General features: G+C 32.4%; 1 protein-coding gene across 2 annotated transcripts in view; it reads right to left on the reverse strand.

Moving 5' to 3' along the window:
- Nucleotides 1-1,374: 1,374 nt before the first annotated feature.
- The window catches only part of TTLL7 (tubulin tyrosine ligase like 7), a 145,332-nt gene continuing 129,956 nt past the window's right edge, over nucleotides 1,375-16,750 (reverse strand). For both annotated transcript variants that reach the window (XM_055341163.1, XM_055341164.1), the window contains exon 21: nucleotides 1,375-6,078. In XM_055341163.1, coding sequence (XP_055197138.1) covers nucleotides 5,961-6,078 — 118 coding nt within the window. In that variant the 3' untranslated portion in view covers nucleotides 1,375-5,960. The remainder of the gene's footprint in view (nucleotides 6,079-16,750) is intronic.

A 16,750-nucleotide genomic window follows, 5' to 3' on the forward strand; every position in this document is an offset into this window, starting at 1 on the left:
TTCTCAAATGACATGTGTAAGTAAATTCCTACCCTATATTTGTCAGTATTCATAATTATATCACCAGTGCATATTTGATGAATGATTAAATAAATACCTTATTTTATTAATAAATGAATTGGTTTAGTTTATTGTTTTTCAGAGTTTGGTCAATAGAAGACTAGTCCTGAGAGATGCATTTCAATTAAAGCTGTCATAGAGAAATTGGTTTAGAAACTGATGTACTTTCTAGTCTCCTGCTAAAGGCTCTCACCAGATCTTAAGATACTAAAGACTCAAGAGATCCTGAAAGAAGAAAAACACAACCAATTTTTCCACCTAATGTTTTATAAATCTACTTAACCTTGGGGTAGGCTTTGTTGTCACCATATGCTGTACAAACATGAATAATCATTGAGATAACTCTCTGCAAATTAATTTAAAGATTTGTTATTTTCCTCTGCGAAAGAGCTAAGTGTTAATTTTGTTTTAAGGCACTGTATGAAGTTTTCTATACTTGAAATTATTTCATGATGATTTATTTTATAATGTAAAAAGATTTCCAGTCATTTAATTGAATGAAATATATATGTATATATATCTTACAAATTATGTAATAAAATAGGGAGATATCAAACTACTCACATTGGCTTCATTCTTATCTGTCACTGGAAAAAAAAGTCAAAAATTAACTTTTAAAGCATTCATAGGATATTTTAACCTTATAAAAATAATGACATATTTAAAGATATATATTTTTAATATATAATTAAATATAATAATTAATACCATGTGGTTATCAATTCTAAAAACTAAGGCATGCATGGCATTAATGTTACTATCACGATAGGATTTTTAACCAATGTAATTGCTTTCCTTAAAGGAAAAATAATCTAACTTCTTTCTATATAATCATCCTAAAGAAAAATGGTATGAATGGCAATGAGTAGGATATGCTTATTACTGAGGCTTAGTATGGTGTTTTAACGGTGATAAAATTATAAATTCCTATGAAAAATGAACATCATAACTAAGATGCTGACATAATTCTATTCAGATTAGTAGTGCTATTGTTATAATCAATGATACTAGAGAGATATAAAAGTGTCATTTCTAAATTTTAGGAGGGTCTGCCTTTCAGCTAACTACGAGAAAAATTGACACCAATTTTGTTTACTCGACCTGACTTTAATAGCAGTAAAAGTTATCCCCATAGTGCTATTACTGTCTGTACAGCAGAAGAAAATTACTGTGAAAACATATTTCATCACCTGAAAGCTTAATTAGAACCAGTCTCCTCTACTACTGAAAAGTGTGTGTGTGTGTGTGTGTGTGTGTGTGTGTGTGTGTGTGTGTGTAAAACAGAAATAACCATTTGATGACATGTTGTGGCTTTCTTATGTTAAACATTTTTTATTATAGTAATTGAAATAACTTCACCATACAGATATCACATGCTGAAGCATGACAATGCAATATTAATTGCACATTGTGTTGACATTTCAAGCATATTTTTTGTAACAACATTTACATTCATACACAGGTAGTAAACACATGGGGATAATTTGAGTCATGATTCATGGTAGCAAATGTATTGCTTTCAAGCTAATCTTGAAACCCAGAATCTTCAACAAACCTATTAATAGTTGATATTGTAACATGTACAGTAGTAATTTTATGAACCAACCAGTTCAGGACCAAGAACTGCCATTGTTAACCTTTGGAAGAGAAATATCAGGATAATCTGATTACTTTTACAAGGTAAGTCTTCTTACTAATTTAAAAAATATTAGTCTATTATGTAATGACTTTACCAATAGTTTTCAAGTTAGTAGTGGGGATAAAATAAAAGTTTTATGTAGCCCTTCTTAGATAATACAGCCTCGTTAATACAAAATGTATTACCTGAATGGTTTTCTTTCAATATATCTAGGCCCACTTATGACAAAGCAAAAAAAAAAAAAAATCACCAAAAAAGGGCAGCAATCTCAGAGTGCAATAAGTTTTAATACACCATTTTGGGGTTGCAAGATTGTTACTCGTGGCCATGTATCTTGGTTCAAATGGTCTAGACAATTAACGCTTTTGGTTCTTAAAAATCTCAGCAGACAAAATGAACTTGGTCTAATAACATACTTTATCTAAATTTTATTGTTGCTGAGGTAAAAATACACCACCATAAAATACAAGGAAAACCAATATTTAAAAGGCAGGATTTATCTTTTCTGGACTTTGTCCATCAAAGGTCAAAACTTCAAGGGACCTTAAAGTGAAGCAGAAGAGGAAGAGGTGAAGGAAGGAAAAAAGGAAGAAAGAAAAAGCAGTGTAAGGAATAAAATTTTGATCATAAATATATTTCCAAATTTTTTATTTATTTGTAAATAATATTAACCCAAAATATTTAGATAACTAATCTAGAACTTGAAAATATAAACTTCTCAATTTAAAAAGAAAAGCCAATTTAAAAAAATCATTAGGTCATAGCAACACAACTGAAGTTACACTTTTTATTGCTTAACCCCTAGACCAGGCAAAGTAAGACTCTGAATGTAAATTACCACTACAGAACAGAAAAGGAAGGTATTTTCTGTCACTCTTCTCGAGGTATTTGCAATTTTTTTTAAAGGAAACACATTTAAGAATGAATCAGTGCTTTGCAGAAACCTAGAAATAATAGAGTCTATGCAACTATTAATTTTTTGGTACATTTGAAAAGGTCAGACATATGTATGTTTAGATTTAAAAACAATGTTTACATAGAATGGCTTTGACATGCTAAAGATGAAAGCATTTAGATTAATCTATATTAAAATGTGAAATTTCAAGTTAGATAACAAAATTCTATAATCATATGCTTTCCAAATTAAAAAGAGAATTAGAATGGAGTCCTGAGTCTAGATACCACTATCATCTAGTTGCTTGTAAATATTACATGAAAAGAAAGTTGGGTTATTTTGTTTATCTGAGTTTGGTTCAATTTGGTTTTAGGGAGGAGGAATTAGTAGGCAGTTTTTGTGTATTTAGACCTAATTCAGATACATGAAAAAAATCTGTACAAATCTTTGCATCTGACAGAGGTTATTTCCATATTTGATCCTATTACAACTTCATTTTTATACATAAAAGCTAAATGAAATGCTAGTAAAAATAAACATAATATGAATCATAATAGTTCCTTCAACAAATTACATAAAGCAAATGGTAACTAATTACAATGCTGGATAATCAAAGTGAAAACAAATCTGCCATCTCATACCACGTTCATAGATGACAATTTAAAATAAAGGTAGCTTTTTATATAATTCTGGAAATCACTGCAATCATATACAGTTCTGGAGAGCATTCCGATCTTAGATTTACAGAATGAGTAGGGATATGTTTTTTTTACAACAGAAAGAAAATACACTTTCATCTTAAGTAAATCAAATCCCCTATTAAAAACTCCTGGTAATATTAAATAACTTCTGGAGTTTTTCAAATAAAGTTACTTTCTCTCCTGGAAGAGAGAGAGAATCAGACCCGTACTATCATTTACATTGATATGTTTTCACCCTATGAATAAAAAATTTATAATAAAAACTAAGGAATATTTTATACCTCTAAAACATTTCTATGGCCTCTAGAGACTTTCATGGTTTACTACTGTATCTTCTCTTCTTAGTTTCTCATTAGGGAATAAGCACTACAGCAACCATAGTCCACAGCATACCAGGTAGTATATATAAATAATGAGCACATGGCTTTTATTCACAACTTTATCACATCAAACTAGATCGATATAAATATGCAAATGTGAGCAAGAAAATTCTAGTGCTCAAAAAAGCCAGGTCTAAATAGCTAGAGAAATTAAATTTGTTCATTAGTTGAGTAGTTTCACACATTTTAACTTATTTTTAAAAGGTTCTTATATGTGTATGTGTGTGTGTGTGTGTGTGTGTGTTTTCTAGAGGGAGAGGGCTCATCCCCATGTTCTTTTTTGTCTTAAATAAAAATTTCACTCTTTTATTACTAAAGACAAAAGTCCCAAAGCACCCACTCTAGCATACTAACCATTTTGATTTAAATTAATGCAAGTTAGTGACCAAAAAACTGGGTTGATATCATATACCAGACACTTGAAATTATATCTCATTCATGGACAAATCATGAATTTAAAAGAAAAATTATTAAAAATACTTCATGAAAAGACCTACTTGCTGATCACTCTTACAATGATTTTGAATATCCCAATTTTTGCATTATTTATTCTAAGACATCTATAAGATATTTAAGAATTCACAAAATGTAGTCACACTCAGAGTTATACTGTAATTCCCTTTATCCTGATATCCTTATCCTCTTTTTTCCCAAAGACAGTAACAAATTCTTCTTCGGGATGCATTTAGCAAGGAAAAGTATCTACTGGAACATGGATGTAGGTAGTCATAAAGAATCAACTAGGGGTAATTTAAGGAAAAACCCATGTTAGCCTATTACAGCCTTAGAATATGGCTTTAAAAGCAAAATATATCTAACTTACAACTTTAGACCACCAGTTATCCATTTGCGAATTAAACTAGGATAGTTTGCTTCTCAGTTTTCCCACTTTGGGGCCATTTCTTGACTTACTGGAAATAGTTTCTTGGATAATAAAAGGTAAGACATTCCTAAATTTTGCCAATAATTAGCATCTGTGAGAAAATAAGACTGTTGGGAGAAGTGTAAACAAACTTCTAAAAGATGAATATTGCAACTTATAAGGATTTCCATGTCAATGACAGTGCTGTTTATATTTTTATGGGAAACTGAAAGCTCACTCATTGCTTTTGAAACTGTTAAGGAAGTAAACTGCTATGAAATGTATGCATAATAACTTTAGATACAAAGAAAACTTCATACTCTATTTTGATTTTAGAAAATTCTGAAGGGTACACCCATGACTAATAATATCTAGTCATCAGAATCTTCTGTTTGCAATAATTTATTTTCTATGCTGCAATGTGACACTTTATATTAGACTTTGCAATATAAGTTCGTCTCAACATTAAGAGACTTATAAGTGTGAGACATTATCCCCTAACACCAAAATTAGTTTGAAATGTCAACTCTTCTACTTCTGAAGAACAGAAGAAATTGTATCTGACCATATGTACCCGCTGGAGATATGTTTTCCAAATAAAAGTGAGTAGTATGAGATACAAAAATCAGATGGAAAGATTTTATTATTACCATCATTTTCTGTTCCTCTATGTGACCCCCAATGAAAAGTAGGAAAAAAAAAAAAACCTAGTTTATGCTTTGTTTACTTTTAACCCACTGGATTGTCTTCCATTTTAGATCATTACATGATCTTACCAAAGCCTTACTGAAAATGTACATTATCACAAGCAGCTACATTTCCACATAGAGGAATAAAAATATCGGGAAAATCAGGTTGAGATTTTTATAGTACTCTGCAGTGTGCTATAGTAATGACAAACCCGTTTTATATTTAATCCTATCATCAAGCAACACCAGGTTTCTAGCTTTGTTTTTCATTTTAAATGGCTACTATATATATAAGAGAATTAATAAGGTATTATACTAATAATGCTTTTTTCAAGTCAAAAGATGTATTATCTAGAAAATAATTTAACACTGAAATGGGATCTTCAAGATCAATTCTGTTTTATATACTCTGCAGCAAAAATAACATTTCTAGTAGGAAGGTTTTAATTATAAACCTAGCAAATTCTCGACATTCACATATTTGTGTAAACAGTTTAACATGATTTATTACATTTCCAGAAATGTTAAGTCTTATATCCAGTGTTCTGTAACTCTTCTTTCATATATTATAATAAATATATATGTGTTATTTGAGTGCACGTGTATATATTTTCAAACATATATGTCATATATACATAAAACAGCACTTAATGGTCACTTTCTTTGCATGTTTAAATTGGAGGGGAAAAATGAATTGGTATTATGCATAATCCATGGCAATCTTCCTTTCTGTTTCACAAATGGCCATATCGGGATGTAAACAAAACATTGGAGCGAGTCATTCCAGGTGAACTGTATTTCAAGGTGTAAGTTGGTGTTCTCATGAAGAATTGTGTACTTCCTGGTAATAACCTACAAATGACAGTTAAAAAATTATACTTTACAGACAAGTTAGTATTAACATCTCTCACTAAAGCACTGTGATTAATAATTCACATATGCTATGTGAAAAACAATACTATGACAACAATGCATTCTACATTAAAAAAAAGTTTTCTCCCAGACTGAGGTTGGGAGGTGGGAGATGGTCATAAAAGCCTCACCTAAAAAGCTTAAAAAACAGATGCAACATATGATCTTAGTATCCTAAGACATTCCATAAAGAGCCATTATACTCAGGTGCTAGGAAATTATTTCCACAGTTCATGTTAATTTGAAATTCATCATTAATCTCTATAAATATAATATGTAAAATCAGTCAAATATTTCTGAAAAACATGTGATATGAGAATTTGGCTAGCCACATTACCAATAACTGCTTGTTTCAAGGATGTTGGAACCATTAATTATATTAATATTTCATCAATGTATTATGACTATAGGTAATCTAAGAGAAAAAGTTAAAGACTAAAATTCATAATTGCAAAAATTCATATTCCTAGACTACATGGTTCTTATAACAGAACATCAGAAATAATTGTGATTATAGGTAACCTGCAATACTTGCAGCCAAAGATATTTCAGAATACATGAATTTTCCTGATTTCAGAACGATATAGTGTATATACTATATATAGTATAATATTTCCATTGGGGCCTTGGGGCAGCATTCATACCACTAAGATAGCTATAGTGAAATGTATGAATACTCACAATAAACAAGATGGAAACAATAAATAACTTCATGTCAATTCAGGTCAAGTAAGATTTATCAATAAAAAAGTTACTCTTTCTTCCTTTTTAGTTTTCAGAGATTGAGAGCAAGGAATCCTAAATAAGAATGTGCACCTGTATAATTGTCTCTCTCTGGAAAAACTTTGATTAGCATTAGGCTACTCCAATCTATATATCCAGAGAAAAATGAAAATCCACAAAGGAAATTCATATGAGCAAATAAACATTAAAAGTATAAATCTTGGTAAAGACTAGAAGGACATGCTATAGAGTCAGGACAAAGACATGTATAAGGAATTTCCAAAATCAGAAGTAGCAATTGAAGGAGATTTGAAATTTTTGAAAAAATAAACAATGGTAGAGCACCAACTCATTTATTTTTTTCACTTGACATTAGAATTTTCCAGTAGCAGTATCATATTCCATAGAAACTGAGGGCCAAGAGTACTATTAGCTACCTATTTTACATTAAGTAATGTTAACTGCTACGCTTCCATGCCAATGGAAAGTTACATTTATAGTTGTGTTATATGAATTTTGTAGAAAAATAGGAATTCATTATGATTGAGCTGCATACAGTATTCAGATTAAAATGGAAGAATTCTGTATAATATCCATAAACATCATTTTATCATGAATTATCTAATAATATCTTCTAAATCTATTACCTAGTATCACAAACTATAAATAATTGCTCAAATCATTAAGTTAATAGAGCAGTAAAATAATACACAACAAACCAAATTAGATCAAAATTGCACAATGGGTGATGAATAATGAAACAATTGATTTCCCACATCACAGATTATATAAATTATTTTCTTAATATCACTTGGGTAATTTATATGGATTAATTATTATGTCAAGAGCTAGTGGAGTCATGATGAGTAATATGATATCTTCTGTCATGAAAAGGCTCCCTTCCTATCTAAGGCAAAGGTGCAAAGGAAAATAAAGTATTTGATCCAAATTCACTACTTTGTATTAGTTGAGGGTTATTCTATCTTCTATTGAAAATGCATTCTAAAAAAAAAAAAGAAAATGCATTCTGATTATATCAATAACTCTTAGACAATAACATCTACCAACTTTTTTTTAAGATTTTATTTATTCATTCATGAGAGACACACAGAGAGAGGCAGAGACACAGGCAGAAGGAGAAGCAGGCTCCATGCAGGGAGCCTGACGTGGGACTCGATCCCAAGACTCCAGGATCACGCCCTGGGTGGAAGGCAGATGCTCAACCGCTGAGCCACCCAGGCATTCCTATCAACTTCTTTTTGAAGAAAATCCAAGCAATAGTTACTACTGACATTATAATAACATTCACATATCCTTTTGAGTTAAAGAGCTCCAGTTCACAGAGGAAAAATAAAAGCACAAAGTCCAGGCTTACAGCTAAGTTATACTATTTTATTTAACACTATGTAATACTTAAATAGTGTTTTCAATGTGCTCAGCACTATTCTAATAGCTTTACAAATATTAACTCATTTACTTCTCATAACAATTCTATACAGTAGATATTATTGTTTGCTTCATTTTATAGATGAACACGCTGAAGCATACAGGGGTCAAACGTGCTGCCCACAGTTACAAAGCAAGTAAATGGCAGAACTCGGACTCAAACCCATGTGCGCCAACTCCAGAATCAGTGCTCCTAGCAACTATACTATCCTGTTATTCTCTGTATGGATCTCAATTTTAAAACTAATGGATACAATGATTATACTCATTTTATCAAAACTACAAAGTATAAAATAACCTAGAAAGTAGAAAAGGATTATATATCCACAATAGAAGCAGAAAAAGCTCAAATGAAACTTTTATAAGAAAAAAAGTTCAGTATGAACTAAAAAAAGCAGATGAAATCACATTGGAAGAAACACTTTCTTTCCCTAAAGCAAGTGCTGTGGGATGTTTTAAAGCCTTACAGGGAAACACAATGGATTATTTGCCTTAATATCTCCATTAATATCTCTTGGGAGATCCCACACTAGCTGAACATCAAAGATTATTTTTGAAATGTTCTTTGCAATGAAATTAAACAATACAATTTGATTGTTTTTAGCAAGAAGTATATCTCTGGGAAGTACATTTATAGACTGTACATATATCTAAAGGGTTTGTGTTAAAGCACCAAAAAATGTGAAAGTTTACAGCTTTAACTTTATTCTAGCTTACTCTCGATGTACAAAACTAGCTAACTTGTAGATATCAAGGAGAAATACCTCAGACTACCCTATGTGCTTCATAAATGTATCCTCACTCCCTCATCATTGAGGCTTAGGTGTGCACAACTTCACATATCCATTACATAAACATAAAACTTGCAAAATTTGTCTAATTCCTACTTAATGTAGAATTGGTCTGTCACGTACCAACTTATTGTTGACCACGGAGGATCTCTAGAAGATGAGCATTTCAAGACTGGTAGGAAATTAACCTTGAAAACTTAAGCTACACCCACCTTCTGAGATTTTCCTGGAGTAAGATCAGGACCCCTGTTCCCCCCAAAATAAACTCAGCTTCCTGGTTTGGAGAACAAAGGTAAATAAAATTCATCACAATATTTATCCTGTGTTTTAAATTTTTTTCTACTGTGGTATAATATATATAACATGAAACTTACGAGTTTTATCATTTTAAAGTGTATAATTCAGTGCATTAAGCACATTTACAATGCTGTGCAGCCATCACCACAATCTCATTCAGAACTTTTTCATCCCAAACAGAACTCCTTGCCCACTGAACACTAAATCCCAATTTCCTCCCCATCATTCCCTGGTAATCTCTATTCTACTTTCTGTCTCTATGAATTTGTCTACTCTAGGTCCCTCGTATATAGTAGAATCACCATATTTGTCCTTTTGTGTCTGGCTTATTTAATTAGCATGCTTTCAAGGTTCACCCATGTTGTAGCGTGTGTCAGAATTTTATTCTTTTATATAGACTGAATAATATTCCATTGTATGTCTATATCACGTTGCATTTATCCATTCATCTGTTGGTAGACACCTGAGTTGTTTCCACCTTTTTGCTATTGTGAATAATGTTGCTATAAACATCGTTGTACAAGCATCTGTTCGAGTCCTGTTTTCAATTCTTTTGGGAATGCACCCAGGAGTGAAACTGCTGGGTCATATGGCAATTCTATATTTAACCTTTTGAAGAGCTACCTAACCTGTTTTCCATAGAAGCCACATCATTACACATTCTGAGAAAGCAATGTATGAGATTCCAACTTCCCAATATCTTCCCTGACACTTATTTTGTATTTTGGGGATAATGGCCATCCTACCGAGTGTGGATTGTCCCATTGTTTTAACTTTGATTTGGGCCACAGATTAGAGGGAAGCTCTAATTTCAAGTTTCACCTCTGCCATAGCTAGTAATGTGGATTTGGAGAAGCCATTTAATTAATCTCTTCAGGCTTCAGTTTCCAGTTTTCTCGTCTGTGAGAAGAGTCCAGTAGTTCCTGCCATGCCTGGCTTACAGAGCATAGAGCTGATGAAACAGTGCACATGGGTGAGTATTTTTTATGTGTTAGGAACATCAGCCTCATGAAGCAAGACCATCTCTGTTCTGAGACAGATGTTTCAAGCTAACTTAGCCTAGGGCCATAATAGTACCATGCATTTAACTCAATTGTAAAGTATAGTACACATTTGAAAGTGCATAAAGCATAAAATGTCCAGCTTAATGAATATTATAAAGTGATTACCTATATAACTGCTACCCAGGTTAAGTAACTGAATATTCCTAGCGTCTTTATTCCTGCATTACAGCATCCTCCCTTCTTCCCAGTATCTTCTCCTTTTCTTTATAAAGTGTTTGGTTTTTTTTCTTAGAAGTTTTTGGAGTTCTTAATGATCCAAAAATCTTATATAGGTTATATGGATTGCAAATACCTTCTTTCCTTTACTGGCTTGCTTTTTCACCCTCCTAGCAGGGTCTTCTAACGAATATATATTCTTAATTTTAATGTAGTAAAAAAATCACCTTTCACTTAATGATCTGTACTTTTTGGTCCTACTTTTTGTAATCTTTTTCTAATCTCAAAGTCATGAAAATATTCCCCTGCATTATCTTCAGTAATCTTTGGTTTTGCCTTTCACATCTGTGTAGTCAATTCATTGGAGATGATTTTTGCATACAGTGTGGGCAAAGTCAAGTTTCTTGTTTTTATTATTATTTAGAAACCCACTTGTCTCAGCATCATTTTTTAAAACAAATTTCTTTTTCCCATTTGTCATAAATCAAATGTACCTCCTTTTCTCATAAATCAGATCTTTATATATGCCTGGGTCTACTTATGACTTTTCTGATTTCATTGGTCTATTTGTCCTTTTGCATGGTCTTAAATTGCTTTAACTTATTAGTCTTAGTACACTATAGTTAATAAATCCTACCATTTTATTTTTCTATTTCAAGAGTATCTTATCTATTCTTGGCCCTTTGCTTTTCTGTATAAATGTTAGAACAGGGGCAGCCTGGGTGGCTCAGCGGTTTAGCCCAGGGCAGTGATCCTGGAGTCCTGGGATTAAGTCCCACATTGGGCTCCCTGCATGAAGCCTGCTTCTCCCTCTGCCTGTCTCTCTCTCTCTTTCTCTCTCTCTCTGTCTCTCATGAATAAATAAATAAAATAAAATTAAAAAAAAATGTTAGAACACTTTAGTCAAATACTGAGCCGTCCCCCCAAAAAATTTTGTTGGGATTTATGTTATGATTATACTGAATTTAGAGATGTTCAGAACTATTTAAGAACTGACCTTTGATGATATTGATCCAATGGCAAATATGGTATATCTTCCCATTTTTTACATTTTCCTACATAAAAGTCTTGCACATTTCTATTACATTTATTATTAGGTATTAACTATTCTTTGATGCTATTAAAAATATCATACCTAGAATTTCATATTCTAGCTGTTTGCTGTTGATATAGGAAAAATGTAAGTTATGTTCTTATCTTGACCTTGATTTCATTAAACTTGTTAAATTTAATAATTTATCAATAAATTTATTTAAATTTCTATGAACACAATCATATCCATTAGTAAAGAGTTTCAGTTTAGTGCCTTTTATTTCTTTTGCTTGCCTCATTGAACCAGCTAGGACCTCTAGTATAATGTTAAATAGAAATGGTAATGAATCAATCTTGTCTTGTTCCTCATCTCAGAAGGAAAGCCTTCAGCATTTCATCATTGGGTGTGTTTGTTATAGGTTTTGTGTAGCTATTCTTTATTAGATTAAGGAATTTCTTTCTTGTTTGTAGCTTGCTAAACATTTTTAAAAACATAAATATATATTGAATTCTATCAAGTGATTTATCTGCATCTTATAAAATGATCTTTTATCCTATTAAAATCACATTGATCACTGTTTAATGTTATTGCACCCTTAAATTGATGCAATAAACAGAAGATGGATACATTATCCAATTTAAAGTTGCTGGGTTCATTTTGCTGATATTTTATATTATTTTATTTTTTAAAGATTTTATTTTTTTATATTTTAAAGATTTTATTTATTTATTCACAAGAGACAGAGAGAGAGAGAGAGAGAGAGAGAGAGAGAGGCGGAGACATAAGCAGAGGGAGGCTCATAAAGGGAGCCCAATGTGGGACTCTATGCCAGGACACCAGGATCACACCCTGAGCCAAAGGTAGATGCTCAACCACTGAGCCACCCAGGTGCCCCAATTTTGCTGATATTTTATTTAAGACTTTTGCATATATGTTCAGGAGTAACACTGAACTCTCTCTATCCTTTGACATAATGTCCTGGTTAGGTTTTAGTATCAAAGGTATGGTAGCTTCATAAAACAAATTAGAGAATGTCCTCTCCTTTTCTGTTCTCTGGATGAGTTCAATTGAATTGGATAGTGAAGACCTATGAATCTAAAATTATCTTTGTGAGAGGGTTTTTAATTACTGATTCAATTTCTTCAATAGTTAAGACTATTTAGTATTTCCTTTATAGGACTTTCTAACAGAAAGTTGTGCCATTTTTGGTAATATGTGCTTTTCCAAGAATTTGTTAATCTAAATTATCAAATTTATCAGCATGAAATTGTTCATATTTTCTTATAGAATTTTCATTGTTTGTAGGATCTGTAGTAATGTCCCTATTTTTCTTCTTGATGTTAACTATTTCCTTCTTTCATATTATTGATCAGTCCCACCCATGGTTTATCAATTTTATTTGTTTTTTCAAAACAACATATTATTTCACTATATCATTAATTTCTGCATTCATTTTTATTTCCTTTCTCTGTATTCTATTTTAATGTCATTTTATCACTTTTTGAAATGATTGTTGATATCATTTAATTTTTGCCTTTCCTCTTGCCTAATATGTTCATGTAAGTCTATAAATATGCCTATAATAATGATTTGTCTATATACTACAGTTTTTTGTTTGTAAAATTTGTGTTATCCAGTTCAAAATATTTTCTTAAGTCCATTATGATTTCTTTGATTCATGGGTTAAAAGTAATTTTTTATCTTTCCAGAGTATGAATATTCTGATTCTAGCTTTTGCTTTTGTTGCTAGCTAAATGGAATGGGATCAAAAACAACAACAACAACAACAAAAACAAAAACAAAAACAAACAAAAAAAAAAACCTTGTATGATTTAAGTCTTCTGAAATTTGTGGAAATGTGTTTTATTATTCTACTATATGACTGGCTTATAAAAGTTGCTGGTGTGCTTGGTGTTTTATATTCTGAGATTATTGGATTAATTTCTTTATTTGACAGGTCTATTATGTTGTTAAAATGTTCTGTATCTTTAATTTTTTAAAAAATGCATATATATCAAAATCTGCATCTATGGTTATAGATTTGTCTGTTTTTCCTTGTAATTCTGTTAACTTTTGCCTTACAAAATATTGGGAACACAGTTACTCCTTGGAATCTAGGGTGTTCACCAATATCCCCATCTTTGTCAGGCCTTGAACTTCTACTTTTTCCCTCAGGCCCATTAGTCTATCAGAAGTACAACAAGCACTCAGTAAATACTTGATTAACTCATCAATGTCTTCAAGCAAAGGTTTCAGTATTTCGTCCAGCTTTTCTAGTTGTCACTAAAGGGAGGATTTGTCCAAAAACCTAGTGCTCTATTACCAAAGGCAGAAGTTTGAATTCAGTGGTTTTTAAAAATGTTTTTAGCCATGAAACCCCTTGAGAAATGAGCTCTTGTGGAAGTTCAGTACATGAAATACAGAAACACAGAGATGTTGAAGATGAAGAATGTTTGGAGGGACACCTGGGTGGCTCAGTGGTTGAGCAACTGCCTTCGGCTCAGGGTGTGATCCCGGGGTCCTGGGATCAAGTCCTGCATCAGGCTCCCCACAGGGAGCCTGCTTCTCCCTCTCCTTATGTCTCTGCCTCTCTCTCTGTGTCTCTCATGAATAAATAAAATCTTTTTTAAAAAAAGTGTTTTGAGTTCCCAAAGCTTTCCAAGTACCCAAAGCTTTCCAAGTAAAGTATCAAGCTGGTCCCAAGAACTCTAGTATCCTGGATATATATATATCCATCAGGGTTTATACATCAGTTCTATTTGCTTAGTTATGAGTCTGCCTCTGAAGAATGCCTTTCCACTTGGTGTGCCTATTAAGTTATTATTATTTTTCTAGGACTGTAAGATTCAAGGCTACTCTCTTTCATGGAATGGGTGGCATGTACACCTCTGAAGAAAGATCACGCAGATCTTTGGTCAAGATAAACGTGGTCCATAAACTTGATTGGTGTTATCTCTATTTTCTTCTCTTAATTTTATAGATAAATTACCTAAATATAGATCTCCTCATAAAATACTTAGGTATACCTCATACATCATTTATATTAGGCATACATATTAATTTTGTAAATAGTAATTTATACTTTACTAGGTATACTTCATAAGTGAATTTTATCTATTAATAAATATCAAATTAAGTGACTTCTACATTTAAGTAAAAAGCTATAGGTTCCTAATTGATGAGGTTAAAGAAGATATGGCCAGTTTTCACGTTTTTAAATTAATGTGACATTGACTCAGATTCTAATTGCTAAGTATTAGGAGGACATATTTATTTCTCTCTTTTCCTTGTGTTTCCAAGTAGAAGAATTTCCACCAAATTTCTGGCCTTTTATCAGAAGTGAGTTATCTGATTTTCAGCTTTAAAATAAGGAACCAGGTATGCTTGGCTAAGTCCCTTTCTCCATGGATCAGCCTATCTGCAGAAAGGATGCATTCTTACTTGCTTACTAGCCAACACTAACAGAATTAGACTTTATGGGGTAGTGTTAGTGGAAAGTTTGGGTTGATCTAGCTCTGCGCATGACTGGATCAGTACATTTAATTCTAGAATTCAATTTTAGAGAATTCACTTGGCTCAAATCTACACCATGTCCCTCAATATAGCTTTATGCAGAAATGAAGCTACATTCTCATGATCATCTGATTCCTACATTTCTCTCTCAAACGGATCTGAACTTGGTCAGGAATACAGGGTGTGTTTTACTAAACTCTCTTCCCTCAAAATGCTTATAAATCACCATACTGGGGTTATACTGAGCACTTATCAGAAGTCCAGAACTCAAGATTCCAGAGAAGGAATATCTCTTCTGACCACTAGAAGGGAAAGAAAATAAAAAAGCCTAACATAATTGTAAAGTGTGACTTCCTTCTCCAGAGTAACTTCATTCTATTTTGCCCGCCTACCAAAATTATAAGAGCCCTTGATAGAAAATGTGTTATAAAATCTATAATTATAAGAGTGATATTAAAGAGTTTGAAACCAGGACGCCTGGGTGGCTCGGTGGTTAAGCACCTGCCTTTGGCTCAGGACGTGATCCTGGAGTCCTGAGATCGAGTCCCACATCAGGCACCCTGCGTGGAGCCTGCTTCTCCCTCTGCCTATGTCTCTGCCTCTCTCTGTGTCTCATGAATAGATAAATAAGATTAAAAAAACTTTTTAAAGAGTTTGAAACCACCCTTCCTAGACTGAAACTTAAGATTTTCCTGATCATGTTCCCAGAGTATCACTCCTTAAAATGAAGCCTCTTCATTTATATTTGTAATATCTTAATGACCATCATTCTTTTAAATATGAAAATATTAATGAAAGTAATATAGTAGTTTGATTTCAATAATTTGCCTCAGCCAAATCATTAAACTGTAGAATATTGCTTTGATATTTATATATTTCAAATATTAATGGCTAGCTTTACCACTACCATTGTTGTAATCACTCAGCTTCTATTTGCAGGGGAAGAGTTAAAATAGGTTAAAGGTACGACAACAGTATAATGTCAGAATCAAGATTAAAAATTAAAAGATTTGGGATCCCTGGGTGGCGCAGCGGTTTAGTGCCTGCCTTTGGCCCGGGGCACGATCCTGGAGACCCGGGATCGAATCCCACGTCGGGCTCCCTGCATGGAGCCTGCTTCTCCCTCTGCCTGTGTCTCTGCCTCTCTCTCTCTCTCTGTGACTATCATGAATAAATAAATAAAATCTTTAAAAAAAAATTAAAAGATTTAAACTAAGATTTAAATTAAAGATTAAAAAGACAAAGATTAAAAATGCATCTTTCAAATAATTTTTGTGAAATATATTCCAAGCCATTCTGCTGTTGCTGGTCAGTTTTGTAGAAAGTTAGCTTTATTAATATACTCCCTGAGATCTTTTAATAAATACATAAATTTCTAGGTGTTTCAAAACCCAATCCCAGTTACGGTGGTTCTTTTTCCTCATTTCCTATTCAACTGTTAGTTGAATGCTATCGTTATTTGACTATCACTTAGTTTTTCAAAGTCATGGTTTATTCTCTTCTATCCTAAGTAGTACTGCAGCTTATACATACTAAAAATAAAGTCACATGTTCATCTTTAATTCTAATGGGCACTATGACTGTACAGA

This window comes from Nyctereutes procyonoides, unplaced genomic scaffold (assembly GCF_905146905.1).
Source record: "Nyctereutes procyonoides isolate TBG_1078 unplaced genomic scaffold, NYPRO_anot_genome, whole genome shotgun sequence".
NCBI lineage: Eukaryota > Metazoa > Chordata > Mammalia > Carnivora > Canidae > Nyctereutes > Nyctereutes procyonoides.